Source organism: Odocoileus virginianus, chromosome 27 (genome assembly GCF_023699985.2).
Source record: "Odocoileus virginianus isolate 20LAN1187 ecotype Illinois chromosome 27, Ovbor_1.2, whole genome shotgun sequence".
In the NCBI taxonomy this organism is placed as follows: Eukaryota; Metazoa; Chordata; class Mammalia; order Artiodactyla; family Cervidae; genus Odocoileus; species Odocoileus virginianus.
In genome coordinates this window covers 38,426,235-38,454,105 of record NC_069700.1, presented here as the reverse complement: position 1 = coordinate 38,454,105, position 27,871 = coordinate 38,426,235, and the positions used below count along the sequence as shown (strand labels likewise).

Genomic DNA, 27,871 nt, shown 5'->3' with positions numbered 1-27,871 from the left:
TCATGAAGACAAACTCAGGTGAGTTCAAGGCCAGGCAAGTCTACACAGGGCAGGAAAAAATCATACATGGGCATGAGCAAACTCCCCAAAGAAAACACAGATGCTCTTCCTTTGGTGGAGACCTAACCCTTGCTTTTTCTGTGGGGTCCGAACCCAAAGAGAAGCCAGTGTGTGTGCCAAGGCTCTCAGCCCCGAGTGCGCGCACAGTGCGGAACGCGCGCGCCGGGCTGTGACTGGCGGGCCCGGGGCGCGGGGTGGACCGCGTGTGCGCAGGTGCCCGTCGGCGTCCCGCGCGGCGCCGCCGCAGTGCGCAGAGCGCGCGCGGGAGGCGCTCGGAGGCCCGCACGCGGAGCGTCCCTGGGCGCCGGCCCCGTCCCTCGCCCCCTGCCTGCTCGCTCCCCTCTCCCCGGGCCGCCCGGGCCCCGCCATGGGGAACGTGCCCTGCGCGGTGAAGCAGTGCCTCAGCTACCAGCAGCTGCTGCGCGAGCATCTCTGGATCGGGGATTCGGTGGCAGGGGCGCTCGAGCCCGCGCAGGTACCATCTCGCGGCCCGGGGCGTCCCCTCCTCTCCCGCCGCCGCGGCGCCTCCCCGCCCGGGGCCCTTCCTGCGGCGGTTCTGCGGCGGCGTGAAGGCCTCTCCTCTGAAAAGGGTTCCCACCGTCTCCGCGGGTGAACCTGCGGACCCGCCCCTCGGGGAGACCCTTAAAATTACCCCCCTTGGCCGCGTGCAGGCGTCTGAAGGAAAGTGTTCCTTCTCTGCGATTCCCTGGGAAAGGATGCTTCATGTGATAGGCAGCACTTGGCTGAGGACAGAGTCTCTCCTTTCAATTCTCTTATTATTATTGTGTGACAGAGGCGAAGAATTTGTCGAAATGTGAGGCAGAAAAACGGAAGGAAGCCAACACAGAAGGCTAGGAGAACAGGGTGTGGTGAAGTCATTCCTTATCTGTAATGTATTTATGCTTGAACACGCTTGAACAAGCTGGGGGAAGATGGTAAATAGCAGAAGGATTTCAGAGCAAAATGTATTCCCATGTGATGCCTGAAATCCCATTTGAAGACAGCTATGAGGGCCGGTGAATAGAAGCCACATGCCTGCAATTTAATGCACTCTCAACCGGAAATGGCAAGTAAATGAAGAAAATCTATGTAAAGAGATTGATTTTCTCTTAAAAGAGCTTACAATTTGAAGTTTCACAGAGAAATAACAGTGGTAGTTTTTAAGTGAATTTTGAAACGTGGGAAAAGGGAAGGAAACTATGAGGGTTTAGTTATTAATTTTCAAATTTTGCTGGATGCAAAATATTCTTTATACATCTATGTGCAAAATACAAACTTGTATTGAATATAACAAAATATTTATTCTTTATACATCTATGTGCAAAATACAAACTTGTATTAGATATAACAGTTTAGCGGGTAAGCATAGTTTGAGTTTGTGTCTTTTTAAAAAAATTTTTTTTCTTAAAATATTGTAGCGGTTTTTGCCATACATTGAAATGAATCAGCCAATCAACTATTCTAATACTGATATTAGGCTCCGTTTTCCTATCGTTTTACATTCAAGGTGTATCTTCAATGTATCACCGTGTGACATTGTAACCTTAGTTCTACAGACTGGAGTTCAGCATTCGTGGATTCCTTCAAAGATTTCTCATTACCTGAAAGATGTCCGAGGTCATCTAACTCAAAGACTGTTGCTGACAGTGCAAGAGAAGGAAAATTAGTCTTTGTCTTCCCATATGTTTGTATGTCTTCTAGTCAATTTTTTGGTCTTCTCCTTTGATCTTTGTATTATAACTTTAAACATTCATATTTACTGTTACAGAATCAGAAATCCTTACATTTCAGTCAAAAAGTGTGAGACTTTATGTGACTTCTGTTGCCATGTTAATATTAGTTTTCTCTTCTCCCACCCCATATTCTGATTTTGTGGGTTTGGGGACCATGACAGAGGCTAGACTGCTGGGTAAGGATGTCTGCTTTCCCCTTTTAGGATTTGGAAGCAGGGTAATTGAAAATGGCTAGAATGACTGATCTAGGAATGTAGGAAATAGGGTTTTGCGATATTCATCAGCCTAATGAAAATGCTTTGTTTCCTTTTTGAGAAATGGCTATACCTTCTCTAAACATTGCCTTTTTATCCCTGGACTGATTTGCTTGAGAAACTCCTATTCATTCCTCAGCTTAAAGATCACGTCTTTTGATCAACTCTTTTCTCTTTCTAGAGTCAGTATCCTTTTTCTGTGCTCTTGTGACACTTTTTGCATAATTCTGTTGTGGTTCCAATGTTGTGGAATTGTAATGTAGGTCTTGTCCTGTTGAATTCCCAGTGATATCTGACACTTCACTCTGCAATTTGCCTCCTTCCCTGGCTTCTCCTTTTAACATCCTTACTGCTTTCAGCCCTCTTGCTCTGGGTTCCTCAGGCTGGAACCAGACTGGTTCAGAGGCCTCTGTCTGTCTGGTAGATATTCAGATTTCTCATGACTTTTTACCCACACTCACAGTATCTGACACTATTAGTATCTGTATCCTCCAGACTAGTAGTCCCTTCTGTCTCTTAAACTCCAATCCTGATGTCCATCTGCTCACCTGACATCATCACTTGAGTATCTCAAAAGCAATTCAGACTCAACATTTGCAAAATCAGATTCACATTCTTTCTCTTCCAACTGCAGCCCTTTTCTACAATTTCCTAACACAGAGAATGCTATCACAATTCATGCTGCCCTGGAAGCACAAACCAAGAGTCCATTTCCTTTTTTTCTGTCATATCCAGGGTGTCACTAAGTCCTGCAGTTTTTACCTCTTGAATGTCTCTCAGATCCATCTGCTTTTCCAACTTACTACTGCTATGGATTTTAAAGTGGCATTTTCTTTCCAGTGCACTGCTGGAGTCTTGTCATCCTTCAACCCATTGTTTCTGCAGCTAGTTGAGAGATATTCTCTGTTTCAAATGGTATCATGCTGTTCTCTTGTTTCACAACCTTCTGTGAATTCTCATTGCTTTTAAGAGTGAATAGCAAGCAAAACCTTTAATGTATTCTTGGAAGGCTCAGATGATATTTTCATGGCAACTGTGCAGCATTGTCTTAAGCTGTCTTCTTATCCTTGCCACTGTGTCCTTCTTTGAGTTTTCCAATCATCTTTCCTCTGGAAACAGGGCCTTTATCTGTTTACCTTTCTGATAGATTCTTTTCAACTAATTAACCTTGAGATCTTAATGCAGATTTTACTTTCTCAGACTCTCAAGCCAAGCATTTCCTGTTATCTTACATTTCACAGTGCACTGTTCACTATATATAATATGAATTACTATACTTATTTTTGTTATCATTTTATGTTTAATTCCCTACCTGACTGTAAGCATCATAAAAGTAAGGAAAAATTCCACCACAAAATTCTCAGCAGTGAACAAAATGTCCAATGTTTTTGATGGCCAATGAATTCTTGTTGAATGAACAAAAGAATAGAGGTTTACCCTTCTAGAGCATAAACATCTCAAGTATATGGGGACCATGAACTCCTTCTTAGCACTTTTCAGGGTTCGAAACAATGATTGGCACATTGTAGTGCAATGCTCATCTTTTTTATGTGAATTCCAACATAATGACAGTTAAGATGGATGTCGATAAAGCTTGGTCTTAGTGCTGATAGCTGGATATTATTCCTGTTTGTGTTTTACCTTTTTTAAATTGAACTATAATGTATAATGTTTACTTACAAGTGTGCAGAAGAGTGATTCAGTTATATACATACATATTCTTTTTTTGTATTCTTTTCCACTATAGGTTATTACAAGGTATTGATTATGGCTCCCTGCACTATATAGTAGGATCTTGTTTATCTATTTTATATATAGTAGTGAGTATCTATTAACTCCAAGTTCCTAATTTATGCTGCTCCACTTTTCCTTTGGTATCTGTAAAATTGTTTTCTATGTCTATGAGTCTTATTTGTTTTGTAAATAATTTCATTTGTATCATTTTTAAAATTCTACGTATAAGTGATAGATCATATGGTATTTGTCTCTCTGACTTATTAATTCTTCACTTATTATGATTCTCTAGTTGCATGCGTGTTTCTGCAAATCTCATTATCATTCATTTCTTGGCTGACTAATATTCCATCATACGTATGTATATGTATATATATTTGTGTACCATATCTTCTCTATCCATTCACATGTTGATGGACATTTAGGTTGTGTCTTATCATCTTTTCATCTGATTGAATTTAGTCATACTTTCATGGGGAAAGAGTTGAAAATTGATTCTGGAGATTGTTAAATGAGCTTAACCATTTCTCCACTGCTAAATATGGTAGCGGGAGTCATGGGTAGGACCCCTAAGTTTTGAAATAATTTGGCTGCCAAGTGGGACAGACAGAGTGCTCTGTTTTGGAAGAATCTGTGCTAGTCAATAGAAGGTTCAAAACCTAGACTTTTTTCTGCTACCAATAAATTATTAAGGTAAAATATAATGTTGTATTTGTGTGTAAGTACCAATACACTCTTTTGGAGCTTAGCAATTTATTACCAAATATAAAATGAGTCAGTGTGCATTAAAGGCTTACACTACAACAGCTCAACATAATAAAATTGTTTAGATCTCTCTCTCTCTTTTTTTTGTTTCTCTTTTTTAATAATGGCACTGGTTTTTCAGAAGAATTCCTTAATAGGCCAGGAGGTCAAAACTGATCCTTCTGTGGTTCAAGCTATCGCTTAGGGTCTATTTTATTTTTTGTTATTCATCTCAGTTAAAATGGATATGATGAAGCTGGCTTACCTGGTGGTTTCAAGTTTTGATTAAAATGAAATTTTCTTGTAAAATAGTCCTTGTTTGATTCAGTAACTAAATTTCTTTCTATATTAATAAAGAGACTTAAGCAGTAAGTAAATCTCTTTATATATTAATACACTATCACAGCAATAAAATTTCCAGTGATCCAAATTCTATCATAAACAGCATTTTAAATATGTTTGTTTTTTAAAGACACAATTGTAGATTGTGTGAGATTAAGTTTATAGTTATTTTACATTTTATCCTGATCCTTTAAGTTACATTTGCTGTGAGCAAAAATTAAGATTCTAAGTATTTAGTGTTAAAGGATCGCTTGAGTTTAACCTGAATATATAATATTTTTGTTTAAATTTAGTGAAAAGATTAAAGTGACTGTATACTTTTTGGTTAACAGTGTGTAGCTGTTAATAAACACCTTAGGGTCAGTGGGAAGGAATTGTCAAAAAAAACCAAACTACAAGCCTATCCCATTGCTTGTTTTCTGTTTGACTCAGGTGTTCTTTGGCCCCTTATGTCACCCTTTTTACTTATTTTATGACTTCTTTGAAATTATGTAATTTTTAAAATTCATTTTCCCCTGCATTAGCTTGGTGGTTATATACTGTTTTGTTTTGTTTTGTTTTGTTTTTTTGGGGGGTGTACCAATTTATTTGAAGGAATGATACTAAGAAAAGAACTTAAGTAGATGTTTCAGTACAATTTACAGAAAAGGTGGAGGTAATCCAAGCATGCATGCAGTACCTTGGTGACCAGGGAAGTCAGCCCCTGGTGACCAGGGAGCCAGCCTAAGGCTTAGCTCTCACTGTCTTTATCCTTGCAGTGTTTCCCAGGGTGTGTTTATCAAGGGGTACTCTGCCATGCCAGATTCGGGGCCCCCATCTTGCACCGGTTCGTTCCGTGCTCACCCGTCTTTGATGGATTTCACCTGCTCTTTCAGGCAGTGGGTGTCAATGAAGTCACCCACATGGGGTCGTTTTTTGTCAGTGGCCGGTGTGTGCAGTTCCAGTAGTGGCTGACTGACACTTTTTTCCAGGTGTAGCGCACATTCCATTGCATTCAGCCCATGCTCCCGTCATCAGGGTCCGGTTTCCTGATATCCCGAAGGACGGTTCGGCCACCTCCTTAGTTCTGCAGCTTCATCCATTTCTCAGCATGTTCCCTCTCCCCACGAAGACTGGTGCAAGTTGGCGAAGTCTTTCAAAGCCACACAATCGCCGTCCACAGAGTAAGACACGGACAGGCAGACGTCGGAGGCTTAGCGCTCCAGGTTGCTCTGGCGGTCACGGCCTCCCCGGGCCTGGTGGCCTTTCCGGGCACCTGCGAGGCGGAGTGGCCCTCCCGGTGGGCGGCCGGGAAAGGCCCGAGGGCTGCTCCGCGCGGGAGGGGTGGGGGGACCCGGAGAGGGTGAGGGGACCTGGAGGGGCGGGGGGGACACGGAGGGGTCGGGGGAGGGGACACGGGCGGGGTGCGGGGGGACGGGACCCAGAGGGGCGGCGGGGGGCGGGGACCTGGAAGGGGGGCGGGGGTACCCGGAGGGGGCGGTGGGGGGGTTCCGGGGGAGTTCCGAGGGGCAGTGAGGCGTGCCCAGGGCTGGCTCTGAGGGGTGGGCCGGTCAGGATCCCAGGTGCAGTCCAAGCATCCTTGAAGTTGTAAACCGCAGGGGACCTCTATGAAGATAGCATACTGTTTCTACAGTACTGTTAGTTGTTACCTATAAGGTGTCAACATACAAACTTGACTTATTAAAATATCATATCAATTCTATATTAAAAATGTAACTCCTCTTAGTGCCTTCATATATTGTTGTATGAATTCATCCTCTACATCCTATATTTGGAATATATATTTATACAGTCAATGTACATTTACATTTATGCTTGTATTTCCCATTTCCTTGCTCTTCATTACTTTCTAAAGATCCATCCCTTTATCTGGAATTATTCCTCCTTTACCCTAACGTGTTTGCTTTAATATTTTCTTTAATAAAAGTCTGGTGGTGATACTTTCAGTTCTTATTTGCTTGAAATTACATTTATGTATACATGCATACAATATGCATAAATATAATGAATATTGAGTTTAAAGATATGTTCCAAATAAAGAATTAGGATACATGACATGGCAACCATACAAAATGCAGATTTCTTAATAGATAAATGGAAACCAGGGGCAAATGGGAGAGAAAGCAGCTGTTGGCTTCATTTCTGGGCCTTTGATGATAACCCGTCTTCAGTTCTCTTCTTGTTATCTTTGGTTTCCAACAGTATGGCTATGATGTGTCTGGAGGTGGTTTTCTTCATATCTGATAGTGGTTCATAGTGCTTCTTGGATCTATGACTTGATGCTTATTGGTTTTTAGGTGTTTTGGCAAATTTTCAACCAGTTGTTTTCAAATTTTGCTTATTTCTTTTTTACCCCAACTCCAATTTAGGTCTGCAGTTTGAAGAATCTTGGAACATTTTGTTGTGCCCCATTGATTTCTTATACTCATTTTTGTATTTTTCATCTTTTCTTATCATTTTTGATCTGAATATTTTTCTCAAGTATATTCCATTTCACTAATTCCCAATTTAGCTTTGTCTAATTTGCTGCTAATTTAATTTACATCGTTAATTTTTAGTTATATTTTTCTATTACTACATTTCTGCCTTGTTTCTGAAACCAGTTTTTAGTTCTCTGCCACAGTTCTCCATCTTATCAAAAATTCTTGAATGTTTATCAGTTATTTTAAGTTTCATCTCAAATCATTCCAATATTCAAATCTTCAGTGGGTCTCTTTCATTTATCTTCCCTCTTGGAAAGCCTACTAGCTTTTCAGTTTAAGTTAGACACCTGTTATGAAAATATTATAGACAAAATTTGAGGCTTTCAGTCATACTGTCCTTCTCCAGAAAAGATTAACTGTTCCTCCACCTCTTTTTCCTCACCCTCTACAAACTGGCTTTGGAAACCACAAGCCTGTTTTCTCTCTCTCTCTCTTTATTTAAGATTCTATGTGTAAGTGAAATAGTACAGTTTTGTCTTTCTCTGTCTGACTTACTTTGCTTAACATAATGCTGTTAGGTCCCATCTGGTAGCAAATGTCATGGTTTTGTTCTTTTTATAATTGAATAATGCACCTTTTTAAAAATATATAGCACATTTTCTTTGTCCATCAGTGGACACGTGGGTTGTTTTCACCTCTTGGCTATTGTAAGTAATGCTGCAGTGAACATGGGAGTGAAGATATCTATTTGAGATAATGATTTCCTATCCTTGGGATAAACACTTAGAAGTAGAATTGTTGAACCATATGTTAGTTTTATTTCTCACTTTTTGAGGAACCTTCATACTCAAAAATGTTTTCTATAGTGGCTGCACCAATTCACATTTTCATCACCAGTGCACAAGATTTCGCTTTTCTCCACATCCTCACCAACAACACCAACACTTATTTCTTGTCATTTTGATTATAGTCATTCTGATGGGTGCCTGGAGAAATACCAATAACCTCAGATATGCAGATGACACCACCCTTCTGACAGAAAGCAAAGAGAAACTAAAGAGCCTCTTGATGAAGGTGAAAGGGGGGAGTAAAAAAGCTGGCTTAAAACTCAACATTCAGAAAACTAAGATTATGGCATCTGGTCCCATCACTTCATGGCAAAAAGGTATAGGAAAAAAAGGAAACAGTGACAGACTTTATTTCACTGGGCTCCAAAATCACTGTGAACAGTGACTGCAGCCATGAAATTAAAAGATGCTTGCTCCTTTAAAGAAAAGCTATGACAAACCTAGACAGTGTATTAAAAAGCAGAGACATCAGTTTGCTGACAAAGGTCTGTATAGTCAAACCTATGGTTTTTCCAGTAGTCATGTACGATTGTGAGAGTTGGACCATAAAGAAGGCTGATCGCTGAAGAATTGATGCTTTTGAACTGTGGTGCTGGAAAAGACTCTTGAGAGTCCCTTGGACTGCAAGGAGATCCAACCAGTCCATCCTGAAGGAAGTCAACATTGAATATTGATTGGAAGGACGGATGCTGAAGCTTTAGTTGAGCACCTGATGTGAAAGGTGACTCATTGGAAAAGACCCTGATGCTGGGAAAGATTGAGGGCAGGAGGAGAAGGGGGCGACAGAGGATGAGGTGGTTGGATGGCATCATCGACTCAATGGACTTGAGTTTGAACAAACTCCAAGAGATAGTAAAGGATGGGGAAGCCTGGCATGCTGCAGTCCATGGGGTCGCAAAGAGTTGGACATGACTGAGCAACTGAACAATAGTCCTGATGGGTGTGGGGTGCAGGAAGAATTATCTTTTGCTTCTAGCAGGCAATTAGTGCAAAGGTAGCTTTTGTTGTTGTTCAGTCGCAAGCGTAGCTTATCTTAAGGCAATCATATATTTAGCTGATTCAAGGCTGGACCTACTTCATTTGTGAGGGCTTCTCTTGTCATCCTAATTTTTATCTTGTCATCCGTCAGGGTTCTGACTAAAGCCCTAGAGTGTTTACCAGAATGTCTTCTCCTTTTGGGATCTGAACTCAAAAATATTTCCTCCTCAGCCTCTCAGGCTTCTGGGAGCTCTGATGCTCATCCTAGCTTTTCACCTAATTACATTAGAATTGGTGAATGCCCCAAGGGAAAAAGTCATGCTGAAAATTAGCCTTAATCACTTTATGTTTTTCTTCTGCATGATATCTTGGCCACTGAAGTGAACCTACCCCTGGAAGCCCCTAAGGCTATCAAAAGCAGTTTTTCACTAATTTTCACCAGATTTTCTGGTCCCTGGTGGCTCAGCAGGAAAGAATCCACCTTTAATGCAGGAGCCACAGGTCCAATCCCTGGGTCAGGAAGATCCCCTGGAGAAGGGAATGGCAACCCACTCCAGTATTCTTGTCTGGAAAATTCCATGGACAGTAGAGCCTGGTGGGCTATGGTTCATAGGGTCGCAAAGAGTCGAACAAAACTGAAGATACTTAGCACGCACTCTCACCAGATTTTCTGGTTCTCAGTGAGAAGTTTGTTCTGGAGAAGCTAATTGAAAGACTAACAGTAAGACAGTGGAAATATAAAAAGCACTAATTTTGCAACATAATTTGAATTGTAAAAAATATGTTCATTTACCATGTTATAAAGCTTTTGAAGTGGTTACATTCGAGATAATATGCAAACTATTGACACTAATAACTTATGAGTTTATTTTTCCAGCTTTATTGAGATATAGTTGACATCAAACATTATAAGTTTAAGGTGTACAGATTTGATATGCATATATTACAAAATGATTACCATAGTTTTGCCTAATATCTGTATCGTATCCCATACTTAATCATTTAATTAATTAAAAGAAATCACTGTTACTTTTTTCGTGGTGAATTGTTTAAGATCTACCCTCTTAACAACTTTCAAGCGTATAATGTTATTAACTATCATGAGGCTATACCTTAGATTCCTAGAACTTATTAATCTTATAGATTAAAGTTTGTATAGAAAAACAATTTAAAGTTTAAAAAATGAATAAAGAGTTGTCTGCTTCATTAAAAAATAAGATTTTACAGAGAAACTGACTTACACTGGTTTTCACTCTAAGTTAAAATTGGGAAAGATATAGAAGATATTTTTTAAACATGAAAATTATTATTATGCCTAACTTAAGTATCTGTCTTTACAGAAACAGTATACTATTATTTACTCCCTTTTATGTATGATGTAGTTCAATAAACTTTGTTAAATGAATGACTGAATAAATGAGTGATTAAGTGGAATAGTACCTTTATTACATTTTATCTCTATTGATGTAAGATTATTTTGGACCTTTCCACTTAACGTGTGTGAAGTTGGTAACAGTAATTTCTTCTTTTTATTAACCTCTTCTTTACAATCTTATCTTTTGCTTTGCCTGGATTCATTCCTGATTCATATTTAACAGGCACTGGACACTGCCTAACTCCGTGACATGCAATAACTCATGTAATCCTCATAACAATCTTTTTGGTAGATACAGTAACTGAGGCACAGGTTACATGACCTGCTCAGTTAGTGATCTGGGAGGTGAATTCAGGCAGTTGAGGTTCCAGAGCCCCCGGTTTTCACAGTCTACCAGTGTTTGCTGACCTTGCTGGTGAGAGGAGTCGACTGAGGCATTTATTAAATGTGCTAGAAATTCTATTCAGTAGCAGTGCTTGCTGTCCTTTGCTTCAGCTGTCTTTGGGGAAATGCTGGGCTGGGTGATGCTGCTCCTCTGTCCCAGTCTCTGCTTTAGAGGGTCTGCTGTTGGCTTGTGTTTGCTCCAGTCTGTCGTTGGAGAGCTCCTGGCTCCAGCCTGCGGACTCCTATGAGTTTTGACTTCCCTTTTCCCCTCTCTGAGGGGGAGAATAGAGTTCTGCCTGGAATAGAACTGCATTGGATACAAAAGGAAAAACAGCTTGGTTTCCAATAAATTTCCTGTTCCCTTCCTTCTCCAATACTTTGTCTTTGGATTTCTGTTGGCTTCCCTCTTCTTTGCTTCTCGCCTTCCAGCTGGCTTTCTCATCCTTCCCTCCCCCCATCCAGTGTTCTTGCTTTTTTCATTAGCTCTGAGCTCCTCCAAGTCTTCTGGCTTCCTTTCTGCTTATTCACTCTGGGCTGCAACTTTCCCTGACCCTCTCTCCTTTCCTCATTTTCCTCTTCTAAGCTTAGCTTTTATTTTTATTTCTTTTGATTTTCCCTCATCAACATATAATTTGATGTGTTACGCTTATGGAGCAGATGGTATTTAAAAGAGATCAAGCAAATTCATATATGTGGAGAATATAATTTTTAGCAGCAATTCTGATTTGAAAGTGATTGTCCAGCCTGCTTGAAGACCTCACAGTAAAATCAACACATGAACGTGGTTTCCTGGTCTCACGATTGTTAGACTAAGTTGGAGATTCAAATTGACTGCTACACAGATGAGCCGTATTAACCTCTGGAAATGTTTTATTTTGTCAAGACTACACAAAAGATAAAAACAGATGAATTAACAGGATTTGTATTCTTCCTCATATCCTTAGCTGCCTCAGACATCCAGTTTATCTTCCCTTTTTTTAATCTTAAAAATTAGCTCATCTTTCATATATCTATTTACTCTTTTACAAGAAAAAATAATAAAGGCTCCTAATCTTATAAACTGCTTTATTATTTTTTTCACCCTTGATTTGAAGATGGACACTCACCTTCTACTAGTGATGAAGCTTTCCTTAAATGTCTTTTTCTGTGTCCTTCATTTCTGCCCCTGCCAACCCCAACTCTTAAGTAGCACTCAGTGAACCCATGTTTGTTTTCTGCATCAAAGCTCTGTTCCCCATCAAAGATGATCAAATAGATGGAAACATCCCTCTAGTAAATATGTAATATTTGGAATAGACTGAGATTTTCTAAAAGGTGAAACTACATTTACCTTTTCTATTATCCAGAAGACTTAAATACTTAAATTCTGGTAAATATTTACAGAATAATATAGTTTGCATGTGCTAAAAATACATTCATAGTGTAAACTCAGGTAGTTTTAGCCAAATTCACTGACTTTATGACTGGCATAAAAGATGTGTTTAATTATATCGAAGATATTGTTATTATAAACCAGAGTAAGTAACTTTCAATCACAATTTTTTTTTTTATATTGGACAAGAATGTTTTAAAATTCACGTATTCATTTTGGAAGTTTGAGCATCTATTTCTTTTCTTTCATGGCTGTCATTTAAAGGTCAGAAGGAGTAGAATCTAGTTCTTCCTTCACTTTCCACGTCTAGGTTTTTACTGGGTTAGTTCACACAGTGAAGAAGAACGCATCTTTTTGTCATCCCACTTTACAAGAGAAGGAATAGAGACATGCAGGGAATAATGACACCCTCAGGGTGAAACAGCTTCTCTGTTGCAGGTTGTGAGCTGTGGGCCCGGGTTTTGGATTCAGTGGTGGTGCTGAGTATCCCACTGATGATCAAATGTCTCCTTACGCTTGTTTCTTTCCAAGTTATGCTTCCATGGATTTGTGAAGTGCACATGAAGGGAAACTTCAACTACAGGAAAAACACCTTTAGTATGTTTCACCCTGTGAAATCAGCCTTTCAGAAAGTCTTTTCAGTGAACTTTATTAACAACCGATGGAGTCTGGGAAGCTTGACAAGCAAGGAGGCAGGAAACCCCAGAGAAATGTATCTTTCAGACATCTTTCCTCCTGAGGTTTTCTTCCACGTGATTTTGGATCCTGAAGGAAGTGGAGGGTCTCTCTGTCACTGCGTTTGTACATCTGTAACCCACTGGGTGTGCAGAGTCTGGCATCCACTTTTTAAAAAATTCTTTCCTTGATCTGTGTTTCACTGTGAAATAGAAACCAATTATAGCTGAATGTTGAAGTCAAAATATGAATCTTATTTTAGTTAGACACAATTTCTACTTTTTGAGAATTTTTATTTAAGGGCTGAGGCTTCTCTGAGTTTTAAATGCTATGTCACATTTCAAGCCTTGCATTCTACAGGGAGGTGTGGACCCAGTCACAGATAAAAGCTCAGGGCCATTTGGAATTCTCTTTGGCCATGTTTTAGGGCTGGGTTTAAAAGGCATATGCAGGACCTATGGAGAAACAGATGAAGTGATTCGGGGGTTCACTCACGAATGTCTGGTATCACTTAGTTTCCATTCTCGTATGAGAAGATTTTAATATTTAATTTAATATAATTCTGCTGAATGTATGCTCTAGAAAATATTGAAAGGAAAAACTTGAGTTAAAGGAAATGGAACAGAAGCTTGCATAAACACTCATCTCTGGAGAGCTGGATCTCTTAAATCTATTTGCTCTTGAAAGCATGTATATAGATAGACCTCTCGATGGGAATGCCATAGTGATAACTTGCTAAATAAAATGTCAGTCATTTGTTTCAATTTTTTTTTAAAGTGTTATTTAGGGGCAGGAGTATTATTTTAACTTACTTGTGCTAAATTTGCAACTAACTTATTGCATAGGGCAATTTTAAGAATATATTTAATTTTAAGAATACATCAGAGACATATTATGCTAATTGTTAATAGAATATTATTAACAGGAGTTTAGAAACTTATATGATGATAATGATGATGATACTACCAACCACTCTTTTTTTAAAAAAATTATTGGAGTATAGTTGATTTACAATGTTGTGTACAGCAACATGACTCAGTTATACATATATGTATACATTCTTAGGGGCTTCCCTTGTGGCTCAGCTGGTAAAGAATCTGCCTGCAATGCAGGAGACCTTGGTTCGATCCCTGGGTTGGGAAGATCCCCTGGAGAAGGGAAAGGTTACCCAGCCCAGTATTCTGGCCTGGAGAATTCCATGGACTGTATAGTCCATGGGGTCACAAAGAGCCGGACACGACTGAGCGACTTTCACTCACTCAATCATACATTCTTTTTTGTGTTCTTTTCCATTAGAGTTGATCCCAGGAGAGTGAGTATGATTCCCCATGCTATATAGCAGGCTCTTGTTTGTCCACTCTGTATATAATAGTTTAAATCTGCTCACCCCAAACTCCTGCTCCATCCCTCCACCACCCTGCTTGGCAACCACATATCTGTTCTCTTTCTGTGAGTCTGTTTCTCTTTCATAAATAAGTTTATTTGTGTCATATTTTAGATTCCACATATAAGTGATATCATATGATATTTGTCTGTCTGACTGACTTCACTTGGTATAATAATCTCTAGGTCCATCCATGCTTCCTCAGATGGCATTAATTCATATGTTTTTATGGCTGAGTAATATTCCATTGTATATATGTACCACATGTTCTTTATCCATTGGTCTGTTGATGGACTTTAGGCGCCAACCTCTGTTTATCAGCAGTTTGGTAAAGGCTTTACATAATTTCTGAATTCTTACAGTTCTGCAAAGAAAATTCTGTTATTTTCACTTTTCATATGAGGAAAGAAAGTGAATATTTTTTCCAGGTCAAATACCAGGTAAAAACACTGGGTTTGAATCTATGTCAGGTTCCAAAGCCTGTATTTCTTCACTATGTCATGTCAGTTGATTGGACACTAGGAATTTCAATTATAGGAAAATTACTTTGTACTCATTTTTTGCAACATGTTTTCTTTTAACAACTTGTAAAGTTCTAGATTTATCTATCACTGCAGTTGGTTGCAAATGGCTTAGAATGATACAGCTTAGCTTTGAACTATAGTTTATTTTGAGCCTGAGTTCATTTAAAGCCTGAGGTGTATGGACCTGAATGAATCACTCTTCTTCAGAGACAAGTTATTAAGATGTTTTATGATGATTCCATGGATTTTTGTGACCTTTCAGGATCTTCCTTCACTCTGACCTACCAGCCACATTTTTCTTACTCGTGAGCCTAGGTTAATGGTTTTAGAGGGTATTTCTGCGACATATACCCTTAGTTTTTTAGTAAGTTGCTCAAGTGGACACGTACAGTCCTATCCAAAAGGTCAGATATTTTTAAGAAGTATTGTTGCATACATACCACATATTGTGTATGCAGATTTCATATACATACTGAAAGACCCTGGATAGCTTCTGTTGGGAAAATCTATTTACTTTATTGCAACCACTGGATCTTTATTTTTTTCTGAGTGGCCATCCGAAACCATAGTGTGTAGTGAAAAGTTGCACTACAACGCAGTAAATTAACTTTTTAAAAAGTCTCAGTGATCTAAAATGTGCTGAAGTGCTCTTGTGAGGTTCATACAATTTTTTATTAATAATTCATGGGTGGTTTGAAGCCTGGACAACAATAACTTTCTGTCAAAAGCGTAGAAGTAAAGATCATGAAACAAGTTGCGCACAATGGATCACAGAACAAAAAGACTACAGATGAGAAAGAAAAATAATGACAAAGCAGGTGTTCTGTACCCAGGATGTGCTCTTACGTAGAAGGATATCAGTATCTCCCATTTGAGAAACTCACTCTGAGCAGCTCAGGAACCAGAGCCAGCCATGTTAGGATTGAACACTGGAGTTGGAGTTATACACTCACTGCGGACTTTCCTGCAGTTTTGCCATCCTTGCATTACTGCTCAGCGTTTCTCAAGCCTGGGCCGGCGTGCGGACTGGTAAGGGGTCAGGAGTCCCACAGTCCCTCACCCTCTCCATGAGGCTGCCTTGGTTCGCAGGGGCTGCAGACATTGAGGCTGCACCATCCACCTCTAGATGTAGATGGCAAGAGTCCCCAGGTAGATGATGCACTTTTCTTTTTCCTAAAAGTGAGAATGAAAGATGACAAGCAACTCCTTCTCAGCCTTGGGAAGGAGAAGACAAATATGATCTCCGTCATTCAATTTGTGTGAACTACTATTTAGCTATTTTTAATGAAGCCACATATAAAACTTGATTAAACTACTCAAACTACATATAATAACCTTCTTTTGTTTTCAGATTCATAATGTTGTTGGAGGCATTTTCTGTTAACTAGTGGAGACAATAAAAAATGAATACTGAGAACTCTATTTTATTTTTTATTAAAGTATAGTTAACTTACAATGTTATGTTAATTTCTGCTGTACTGCAAAGTGATTCAGATATATTCAGATACAATCTTTATATTCTTCTCCATTGTGGCTTATCACAGGATATTGAATATAGTTTCTTGTGCTTTACAGTAGGGTCTTGTTTGTCCTTTCTATATAAAGTAGCTTATATCTGCTAACCCCAGCCTCCCACTCCATCCTCCCCCAACCCTTTCCCCTTTGGCAACCACAAATCTGTTCTGAGAACATTTCAGAAAGTTTAAAATGACTAAAGTGAACTGAGACATGCTATAAAATGGTATCTTATTAATTTCCAGGAGGAAAAATGCATGAAAAAATTGAATTTGTGCCTAATTGTTAGTAAAACCGGAGAAGGAAATGACAAACCACTCCAGTATTGTTGCCTGGAGAATCCCATGGACAGAGAGCCTGGTGGGCAAAGGTCCATGGAATTGCAAGAGTCGGACACGACTTAGCAACTAAACCGCCACCATTAGTAAAACATATGAAACTCACATACCATAAAATTCACAGGAATTGAAAAATCAGAAAAACTAAACATATTCTTGTACAGTTTTGTTATTTGTATTACTCTCGAGGCTGATCATAAGTATATTTGATTTATAGAGTGTGTTGTATTTTATCCATTTGGCTTAAAAGTTCTTGCTAAAAATTATCAATCCTTTCCTAGAACACTATAATTTATTATTAGTAGTGAAAAATTTGAATACTTTCTAATGTTGATAAATTTTAGTTGCTCCAGTTTTTATGAGTGCAAACATCTATGGCTCATGAACTTCTTGTAAATATATGTGTACTTATCAAATTTGCATGCGTGTATGCTCATTGAAATAGACACCATCCACATCCAAACATGTTTGAGAGGGAACGGATGGAGATCTTCAAGGAGGTAGATTTATGTCTATGAATAAAAGTAAGTATATTTTTATTACTGTTATGTGAACAGGGACATATCAAAGCATAAGTATTGGAAATACAGCACTCAGGGAAATTCAGACCTAGGGCAGCTGAGGACACTCTGTATGAGATTGATATGGTATTGATTGATTGACATGATAATAGCTGAAAGGGGCCCCTGAAAAGTGGGCATGTAGGAAAAGACATTCATTAGGATAGAATAATCTTATTTTTTTCTCCATTTGTAAAATGGGATTAACACCTGCTTCCTTTCTTCTTTTTTTATCTTTATTGAGGTATAATTGACAGATAAAATTGTGAGATATTTAAAGAGTACAGTGTGATTATTTGACATATGTATTCATTGTGAAGGGCTTCCCAGGTGGTGCAGTGGCAAAAAATTCTGCTTGACAATGTAGGAGACGCAGGAGATGCAGGTTCAATTCCTGGGTCAGGAATATCCCCTGGAGGAGGAAATGGCAACCCACCCAAGTATTCTTGCCTGGAAAATCCCATGCGCAGAAGGAGCCTGGCAGGTTCTAGTCCATGGGGTCAAAAGAGTTGGCCACAACTTAGCAATGGAGCACACGTTTTGAAAGGATTGTAAAGCAACCAGTTGTTGTTCAGCCACTCAGTCATGTCCAACTGTGTGTGACCGCATGGACTGCAGCACACCAGGCTTCTCTGTCCTGCACCATCTCCCAGAGCTTGCTTAAACTCATGTCCACTGAGTCGGTGATGCCATCCAAGCGTCTCGTCCTCTGTCATCCCCTTCTCCTCCTGCCTTCTGTCTTTCCTAGCATCAGGGTCTTTTCCCATGAGTAGGCTCTTTCCATCAGGTGGCCAAAGTATTGAAGCTTCAGCATCAGTCCTTCCAATGAATATTCAGGACTGATTTCCTTTAGGATTGACCGGTTGGATCTCCTTGCAATGCAAGGGACTCTCAAGAGTCTTCTCCAACAGCAAAGTTCAAAAGCATAAATTCTTCAGTGCTCAGCCTTCTTTATGATCCAACTCTCACATCCATACATGACTACTGGAAAAACCATAGCTTTGAGTAAGTGGAGCTTTGTCAGCAAAGTAACATCTCTGTGTTTTCATATGCTGTCTAGGTTGGTCACAGCTTACCTTCCAATGAGCAAGTGTCTTTTTCACATCTGCAGTCACTGTCCACAGTGATTTTGGAGCCCAAGAAAATAAAGTCTCTCACTGTTTCAGTATTTTTCCCCATCTATTTGCCATGAAGTGATGGGACTGGATGCCATGATCTTAGTTTTTTGAATGTTGAATTTTAAACCAGCTTTTTTACCCTCCTCTTTCACTTTCATCAAGAGGTTCTTTACTTCCTCTTTGCTTTCTGCCATAAAGGTGGTGTCATCTGCATATCTGAGGTTATTGATATTTCTCACAGCAATCTTGATTCCACCTTCTGCTTCATCCTGCCTGGCATTTCACATGATGTACTCTGCATAGAAGTTAAATAAACAGGGTGACAATATACAGCCTTGAAGTACTCCTTTCCAGATTTGGAACTAGTCTGTTATTCCATGTGCAGTTCTAACTATTGCTTCTTGACCTCCATACAGACTTCTCAGGAGGCAGGAAAGGTGATCTGATATTCCCATCTCTTTAAGAATTTTCCACAGTTTGTGGTGATCCACACAGTCAATGGCTTTAGTGTATTCAATGAAGCAAGTTTTTTTGAAATTATCTTGCTTTTTCTATGATCTAGTGGATGGATGTTGGCAATTTGATCTCTGGTTCCTCTGCCTTTTCTACATCTAGCTTGTACATCTGGAAATTCTCAGCTCATATATTGTTGAAGGCTAGCTTGGAGGATTTCGGGCATGGCCTTACTGGCATGTGAAATGGGTGCAGTTGTGCAGTACATTCTTTGGCATTTGAACATTCTTTGCCATTACCCTTCTTTGGAATTGAAATGAAAACTGACCTTTTTCAGTCCTGTGGCCACTGCTGAGTTTTCCAAATTTGTTAGCTTATTGAGTGCAGCACTTTCACAGCATCATCTTTTAAGATTTGAAATAGCTCAACTGGAATTTTATCACCTCCACTAGCTTTGTTAGTAGTGATGCTTCCTAATGTCCACTTGACTTCTGGGTCATTAAGACCTTTTTTGTACAGTTCTGTGTATTCTTGCCACCTCTTCTTAATATCTTCTGTTTTTGTCAGGCCCATACCATTTCTGTCTTTAATTGTGCCTATCTTTGCATCAAATGTTTCCTTGATATCTGTCTAATTTTCTTGAAGAGCTCTCTAGTCTTTCCAGTTCTATTGGGAAACAGTATTCTGATAAAAATTAATTTAAAAATTACAACAAATATCACACCTAAAGGTAAAATGTTAATGATTCTCTTTCAGATCAGAAACAAAGTAGTGATGCTTTATTGTAACCACTTCTATTTGATATTATATTAATACTTTAGGTCCTAAGTCAGTGCAGCTTGTTAAGAAAAAGAAGTGGAAGTTCACCTGATGCAAGGGAATCCTGTCACTGTGTATATGTATGTAGAATTGTTCACAGTGCTCTTTTCTTCTTGCCTACTTTGATTGCTTAGCCTCTGTTGTCCCCCTCGAGAGTCCTTGAGGTTTCAGTATATTATCTCAAGTTTTCCAATGACCATTTTAAGCCATGGACCTTGTTTATCTATCTTAAGATGGACCTTGTTTATCTATCTTATATATAAATAGTTTGTATTTGCAAATCCCAAACTCACAATCCATCCCTCTTCCAGTCTGTGAGTCTGTTTCACAGTTAATTATTGCAGTTTTTTAAAAGTTAGCTTAAGATACAGCAGAAGTTCTCAAATTTTAGTCCTTGGATCAGCAGCATGGCCATCATTTGTGAGCTGGTTAGAAATGCAAATTCATTGACCCAGCCTGACCCAGTGAATCATAGTCTCTGGAGATGGGCCCGAGAAACTGTTAACAAGCTCTACAGGGGTTTGTAGGCACATTAAAGTTTGAGAAACACTGATCCAAAGGAATTGTCTAAAATAAAGAAATGACTAAAGGCCATTATGATCTATACAGGAAACAGCTGGAATAAGAGGGATTTGGCTCCATCTTTATTAGAGGGGCATTACTTTCTTATTTCTAAAATGGAATATACATTAACTGAGATTGTAGAACAACTAAGATAAAAGTTTTAAAAGTGATTTTTATAAGATAATATGGTAATTATATTCAAATTTGTCAATATAAAGTTTGGGATGTTAATAATTCTTTTTTTTTTTTTTAGGATTTTTTTTGGTGTGGACTATTTTTAAAGTCTTTATTGAATTTGTTACAATGTTGCTTCTGTTGTGTTTTGTCATTTTGGCTGTGAGGCATGTGAGATCCTAGCCTCCCCAACCAGGGATCGAACCCATGTCTCATGCATTGGAAGGCAACATCTTAACAACTGGATCACCAGGAAAGTCCTGGAATTAATAACTCTAATAAACATTGTACATTATTAGTTTAGAATAAGCAGTTTGTTGAGCTATACCACTGTATCTATCGATGAAAGTAATGAAGCTGAAACGAACTGTTTAAATACAGAATAAAATTAAACATTCTTTGAGCAACCTGATGAATTTTGTTAAGAGATTCTATTTCCAAATACAAGCTGAGTTTGCTTAGCTGGAAGGCAGAAGGACTAATTAGTCATTGCATGTAACCTGTTTGTTAACTATTCCTCTGAGGAGAAATTGAAAATCAGCCAGTATGGTTTATTTTTCAATAGAAATTGAAAAGAAGAACATTGATTTATTGCCTAAAATGGCTGAGAAAGTTCGTATCCAACATCAGCAGAACCCTGCACAGATTTTTTTTTCTTTGTTTTGATGTTCCAGTCTGCAGATGTTAGCTGTTTTTGTGAGGAAACAATGGTGTTAGCTCTGAGTTTTCTTGGAAAGAAAGAGCTTAAAAGCTTTGGAGGACTGGACTTACAGTCTGCCCAGCCAATTGACCATGATGGAATGTTCGGTGAGGTCTGTGGGGAGCCATTCCCCAGCAGCATCTGGAAGGAAACAATAATAGGCAGGAGGGTTTACTTTTCAGGCAAATGATTAAGAGGTGATCAAATGAAGTTTTTTGGATTTGAAGGAGGGAAGGAGCAGGGAAGGTGTGTGTGTATAACATGGCATGGAGAGATTATGGAAGAGACTTAATAGAGTGAACTACAGATCACAGCAGAACCTAGAAAAAGCTGGACTTGGAATTTGGACAGAACAGCTTAGAGGTATCACGTGATACAGAAGATGAGATTCACATAACACAGATTCACATAATCACTTGTTTTTTGGAACAGTAATGGACAGTGATGATGTCTTGTTATTTCGAGCCACTGGAATTCATGTCTCAGAGTTGGAAAGGCATTCTGCTATTACACCTTTACAGTCTTACTCTGATTATATTGGCTCTGCTTTAAAGTCCTAACTAAGAAAGCTCTTAGTTTGGGAAATGGAGATCCAGGGCTTTGATCAAATGAGGGGTTTAACTTGAGCAGTTTGATGCTGATTGGTTCATAATGTGTGGAGACAGCATTTCTTTAAATTATTTTTTGCAATCACGTCTTCCTGCTCATGCCTCTTGCCTACTCATCGTTCCCTACTCCCAGCTGCAAATAAATGAGTTAGTGAATAAAGAGATGAATGAATGAGTGAATAAGGGAAAGAATGAATGAATTAGAAGATAAAAGGATGAATGAATGGGTTAGGGTATAAAGGGATGAATGAATGAATGCATAAAATTCTCTGATAGATGACAGAGGATGAAAGCTAGTTTATGCCTCCCCCAAAGACTCATGTTTGTCTTTGAAAACGAAATCAAGTTTCCTCTGAATACAAGTTTTTCTTCTTGACGCTAGATATTTGAGCTTCTGGAAAAGTTAGAGAGAAGACAAGGCAGGGTTTAGAAGCTAGTGCTGGCTCCACCCCCACCCCTACCCAGTCATCCTTCCCAGAAATCTCTTCAAAGTCCTTTAATCTTGGTGTATGCAAACACAAAGCTCCATCTCTACTCAAGGTTCAGAGTCTAAGAATTGTGTTTCATGAGCCAGGATGCATAAACACTGCAATGCACAACTCCACCTTTCCCCACCTCGAAATCATCACAAATGGTCTCTCCTCAAGTCCAGGGTGGGTAATTTGGCCATTCAGTGACCCAAAGTCCTTCTTCCTGCGGCCCCACCCTGCTCTAGGTCATTGCCATTTATTTTTCAAAAACATTTTCATTTGTTGCTGCTGTATCAGGCATTGACTGCAGCATGTGGGATTTTGGTTGCGTCATGTGGGGTCTCTGCCTTGTGGCAGACAACTCTAGTTGTGGCGCATGGGCTCCCAAGTTCACTGGCTCAGTGATAGCGCATAGTCTTAGTTGCTCTTAGGCATGTGGGTCTTAGTTCCCTGATCAGGAATCTCATCCACGTCCCCTCCATTGCAAGGCCAATTCTTGAGTACCGGACCCTGGGCAAGTCCTGGTCCTTGCCATTTAGAGGAAGGGGAGAGAGACCAGGGGAAAGGCCCAGGCACTTCTTACCACTTTGCAGTGAAGTGACAGCTTTGCTTTGTCCCACTGTCCGGAGTTCACTCGAATGGTCCCCCAGATGTAAGGCTGGCAGGGCGTTTACATGGCCAGCTCTGCCAGGCATTCGATATTCCTGTCACAGCTCTAGGTGGGATCTTTTTCTGGATGATAAAACCATGTACATCTAATTGGGCATATTCAAGGACAAACTAACTGGTCAGATGAAACGGAGGATTGTAGATATAGTGTTTGCTTCTCGATAAGGCTTGGAAGAAAAAGTCCCATAGAAATTCCACTTAAATACCTCTCCTGCTTCTCCTCCTGGCCAGTCTTGGTGAACATCTGGGTCTTTAGACTGGCACTCCCGGAGGACAATCATTTCACCAAGTGGTTCTGAGAAGTCCAAACCTAAGGAGGCCCTAGATTGCTAGAGTATCTCTTGGGGCTGGTTCCACTGGCAGGTGAAAGAGATGGGAATGCCCACCTGCCCCGTATGGTTCAGCTTTCCCTCCACGTGTGGTCCTGACAGAGAGATAACCAAGGTTAGAGTCCTGCCAGATCATGGACCAGGATCATGGCAGCCACATTCTCATGAGATTTGAGAAGAAGCCACCATTTGGATATATCTGAGGACAGCAGACCCATTGAGGGATAGAACATTTTTAAAGAAGACTCAAGAAGCAGATCTTGAGGATGCAAAGTTGAGAACTAGGCTCTTATTTATTTTGCGCTGCCTGGGGAAATGTTCTATAGTAGCACAGAGACTGTATAAGGCTTAGTCTCAGGGAGAGGGGTCCATGTACTGGGATATAGTTCTTGGTCATCATGGTCACATGAGAATTACATGCAGGGGGAGATGGAAACCTTGATCTTCACTGTGAAAACTATGTACTCTGTGGAGGGAGGAGGGCTGTGGTGTATAATTGTCTATATTTCTTCAAGGTTAACTTGCAGGGAAATTGGAATGAGAGGATCACATTATATGGTCAAAACCGGGGCACATTAAAGTAAAAGGGGATAGAATTAATTTCCCCCAGGTATCAGGTCTATGTCAGGACAATCTCAAACCAGAAAGGATGTACAGCCACCTTACTTTTAAGACAGTGTTAATGCATGTATCTAGCAATCCGTGTCCCAGTATTTAATCACAGCCCTCACTTTCAGAAAAAAATCTCATCTTCATATTAAACCTACTGTTTCAATTAATTCCTGTGTTAAATAAAAAGCAACAGAGACACTCGTCTTTGTAAGGTCACCCAACAAAGTAAGAAGCAAGTTAGAAAGTTGCCCATCAGTTTCTATACTCAAAGCTAAATATTCCCAGTGCTTTCAACCCTCTCACTCTTTCTGTAAGCTGCTATTCTGATCACTTTGCAGACCTTTTCTAAATTCTCTGTGTCTTTAGATGAGGGCCAGCCGGATCCTGAGTGAGGCATGGGTGTTTTAGACTGACTCCAACAGGTTACACTTTTATCTAAGAATCCCGTTGCTCCCTTGCTCAACTTGAGAATAGAAGGTTGTGGAAAGAATTAAGCACAGTCTTAAGGATATGAAGTTCTGTCGAATACAGTATGGAGACCAGCTGTGCTCTATTCAGGCAACATAATTTATTGAGTTCACCCTACCCCTCTTTTTCTTGGGGATGGTTGTGCTCACCACCTCCTATACAGTGTCATGAACCTCCATCCATAGTTTTTCAGGCACTCTATCGGATCTAATCCCTTGAATCTATTTGTCACTTCCAATGTATAATTGTAGGAGATTTGATTTGGTCATAAATGAATGGCTTAGTTAGTGATTTTCCCTACTTTCTTCAATTTATGTCTGAATTTGGCAATGAGGAGTTCATGATCTGAGTCACAGTCAGCTCCCGGTCTTGTTTTTGCTGACTGTATAGAGCTTCTCCATCTTCGGCTGCAAAGAATATAATCAATTAGATTTTGGTGTTGTCCATCTGGTGATGTGCATGTGTAGAGTTGTCTCTTGTGTTGTTGGAAGAGGGTGTTTGCTGTGACCACTGCATTCTCTTGGCAAAATGCTGTTATCCTTTGCTCTGCTTCATTTTGTACTCCAAGGGAAAATTTACCTGTTACTCCAGGTATCTCTTGACTTTTTACTTTGCATTCCAATCCTCTATGATGAAAAGGACATTTTTAATGGGTGTCAGTTCTAGAAGGTCTTGTAAGTCTTCATAGAACCATTCAACTTCAGCTTCTTTAGCATTAGTGCTTGGGGCATAGACTTAGATTACTGTGATATTGAATGGTTTGGCTTGGAAAACCATTGGTTTTCTTGGGAACAGAGACCATTCTATCATTTTTGAGATTACACCCAAGTACCGCGTTTTGGACTCTTTTTGTTGACTATGAGAGCTGCTTTATTTCTTCTAAGAAATTCTTATCCACAGTGCTAGATGTGATGGTCATCTGAATTAAATTCACCCATTCTGATCCATCTTAGTTCACTGATTCCTAAAATGTTGATGTTCACTCTTGCCATCTCCTGTTTGACCACTGCTCATTTACCTTGCTTCATGGACCTAATATTCCAGGTTCCAATGCAATATTGTTTTCACAGCATCAGACTTCACTTTCATCACCAGTCACATCCTCAACTGGGCACTGCTTCCACTTTGGCTCCATCCCTTCATTCTTTCTGGAGTTATTTCTCCACTGATCTCCAGTAGCATATTGGGCACCTACTGACCTGGGGAGTTCATCTTTCAGTGTCCTATCTTTTTGCCTTTTCATATTGTTCATGGGGGCCTCAGGGCAAGAATACTGAAATGGTTTGCCATTCCCTCTCCAGTGGACCATGTTTTGTCAGAACTCTCCACCATGACCCATCCGTCTTGGGTGGCCCCACACAGCAGGGCTCATGGTTGCATTGAGTTAGACAAGGCTGTGATCCATGTGATCAGTTTGCTTAGTTTTCTGTATCTGTGGTTTTCATTCTATCTGCCCTTTGATGAATAAGGATAAGAAACTTGTGGAAGCTTCCTGCTGGGAGGGACTGGCAGTGGGTAAAACTGGATCTTGCTCTGGTGAGCAAGACCGTGCTTGATAAATCCTTAATCCAATTTTCTGCAGATGGGTGGGGCTATATTCCCTCCCTGTAGTTTGGCCTGAGACCAAACTGGGTAAGGTAGGGAATAGCAACCTCCTTCTAAAGGGCTTAAGTGGCTCCCAGGACTGTTGTGTTCAGTGCCCCCGACCCTGAGTCAGGCCACTGTTGACCCACAGTTCCACCAGAGACTCCTGGACCCTCACAGGCAAGTCTGGCTTGGTCTCTTATACGGTCACTGCTCCTTTCTCCTGGGTCCTGTGCACACAAGGTTTTATTTGTGCTTCCAGATGCACAAGCTGCATTTAGAAAAGGCAAAGGAACCAGAGATCAAATTGCCAACATCTGTTGGATCATCGAAAAAGCAAGAGAATTCCAGAAAAACATCTACTTCTGCTACATTGACAACACAAAAGCTTTTGACTGTGTGGATCACAACAAGCTGTGGAAAATTCTTCAAGAGATGAGAATACCAGACTACCTTACCTGCTTCCTGAGAAACAGCAACAGTTAGCACCTGACTTGAAACAATGGACTGGTTCCAAATTGGGAAAGGAGTACGTCAAGGCTGTATGTTGTCACCCTGCTTATTTAACTTATATGCAGAGTACACTGTGCAAAATACTGGGCTGGATGAGGCACAATCTGGAATCAAAATTGCCAGGAGAAATATCAATAACCTCGGATATGCAGATGACACCACCCTTATGGCAGAAAGCAAAGAGGAATTAAAGAACCTCTTGATGAAGGCGAGAGAATTTAAAAAGCTGGCTTAAAATTCAGGATTAAAAAACTAAGATCATGGCATCTGGTCCCGTCACTTCATGGCAAATAGATAGGGAAACAGTGGAAACAGTGAGAAACTTTATTTTGGGGGGCTCCAAAATCACTGCAGATGGTGACTCCAGCCATGAAACTAAAAGACACACTTACTCCTCAGAAGAAAAGCTATGACAAAACTAAACAGCATATTAAAAAGCAGAGACATTTCATTTCTGACAAATGTCCACCTAGTTAAAGCTATGGCTTTTCCAGTAATCATGTATATGGATATGGGAGTTGGACCATAAAGAAGGCTGAGCAGTGAAGAATTGATGCTTTTGAACTGTGGTGTTGGAGAAGACTCTTGAGAATCCCTTGGACTGCCAGGAGATCAAAGCTTTCCATCCTAAAGGAAATCAGTCCTGAATATTCATTGGAAGGACTGATGCTGAAGCTGATGCTTCAGTACTTTGGCCACCTGATGTGAAGAGCCAACTCATTAGAAAAGACCCTGATGCTGGGAAAGACTGAAGGCAGGAGGAGAAGGGGATGACAGAGGACGAGAAGGTTGGATGGCATCACTGACTCAATGGACATGAATTTGAGCAAGCTGTGGGAGATGGTGAATGACAGGGAAGCCTGGCATGCTGCAGTCCATGGGGCTGCAAAGAGTCAGACATGACTTAGTGACTGAACAATAACAATCCTACCCTGGTGTATGGAGGGCATTTAAGCAGGACTAGATTTCAGCTTGGCTTTGCAGATGGCTCAGTGGAAGAGAAGCTATCCGCCATTTCAGGAGACACAGTAGTATGGGTGTGATCCCCAGCAGTATGGTCAGGAAGATCCCCTGGGGGAGGAAATGGGGACCCAATACAGTATTCTTGCCTGGAGAATCCCATGAACAGAGGAGCCTGTGGGCTACAGTCCATGGGGTCACAAAGAGCTGGACACGACTGATTGACCAAGCATGAGCATGATGTTTCAGCTTACAGAACAAACATACCCACGATATGATTTAGGAAGATCAGAAATTCAGCTGCCCCAGACCACCCTTCACCAGCCTGCTCACAGCCCCAACTTGAGAGACACGTCTGGGGTTCAAGATAGAGCATCTCTAAGTGGAATTGACTCCCTGGAAGGAAAAGCATGGATACTAAAGGCACTTGTGAACTCATTAGCAGGCCCAGGGCACTGAGGAAGCACAGCATATGTTTTCTTTAAAAATTAATTTACTTTAATTGGAGGATAATCGCCTTACAGCATTGTGATGGTTTCTGCCATACATCAACATGAGTTGACCATAGGCATACATGTGTCCCCTCC

At 40.2% G+C, this 27,871-nt stretch overlaps 1 protein-coding gene across 4 annotated transcripts in view; it reads left to right on the top strand.

Annotated features, from left to right (window-relative positions):
- Positions 1-256: 256 nt before the first annotated feature.
- HMGCLL1 (3-hydroxy-3-methylglutaryl-CoA lyase like 1) overlaps positions 257-27,871 on the top strand; it is a 183,032-nt gene continuing 155,417 nt past the window's right edge. For 2 of the 4 annotated variants that reach the window (XM_020878263.2, XM_020878262.2), the window contains exon 1: positions 257-535. In XM_020878263.2, coding sequence (XP_020733922.1) covers positions 428-535 — 108 coding nt within the window. In that variant the 5' untranslated portion in view covers positions 257-427. Of the gene's footprint in view, positions 536-1,647; positions 1,749-5,960; positions 6,031-27,871 lie in introns of those variants that run through there. The other 2 variants (XM_070456698.1, XM_070456699.1) reach the window with 2 other exon arrangements.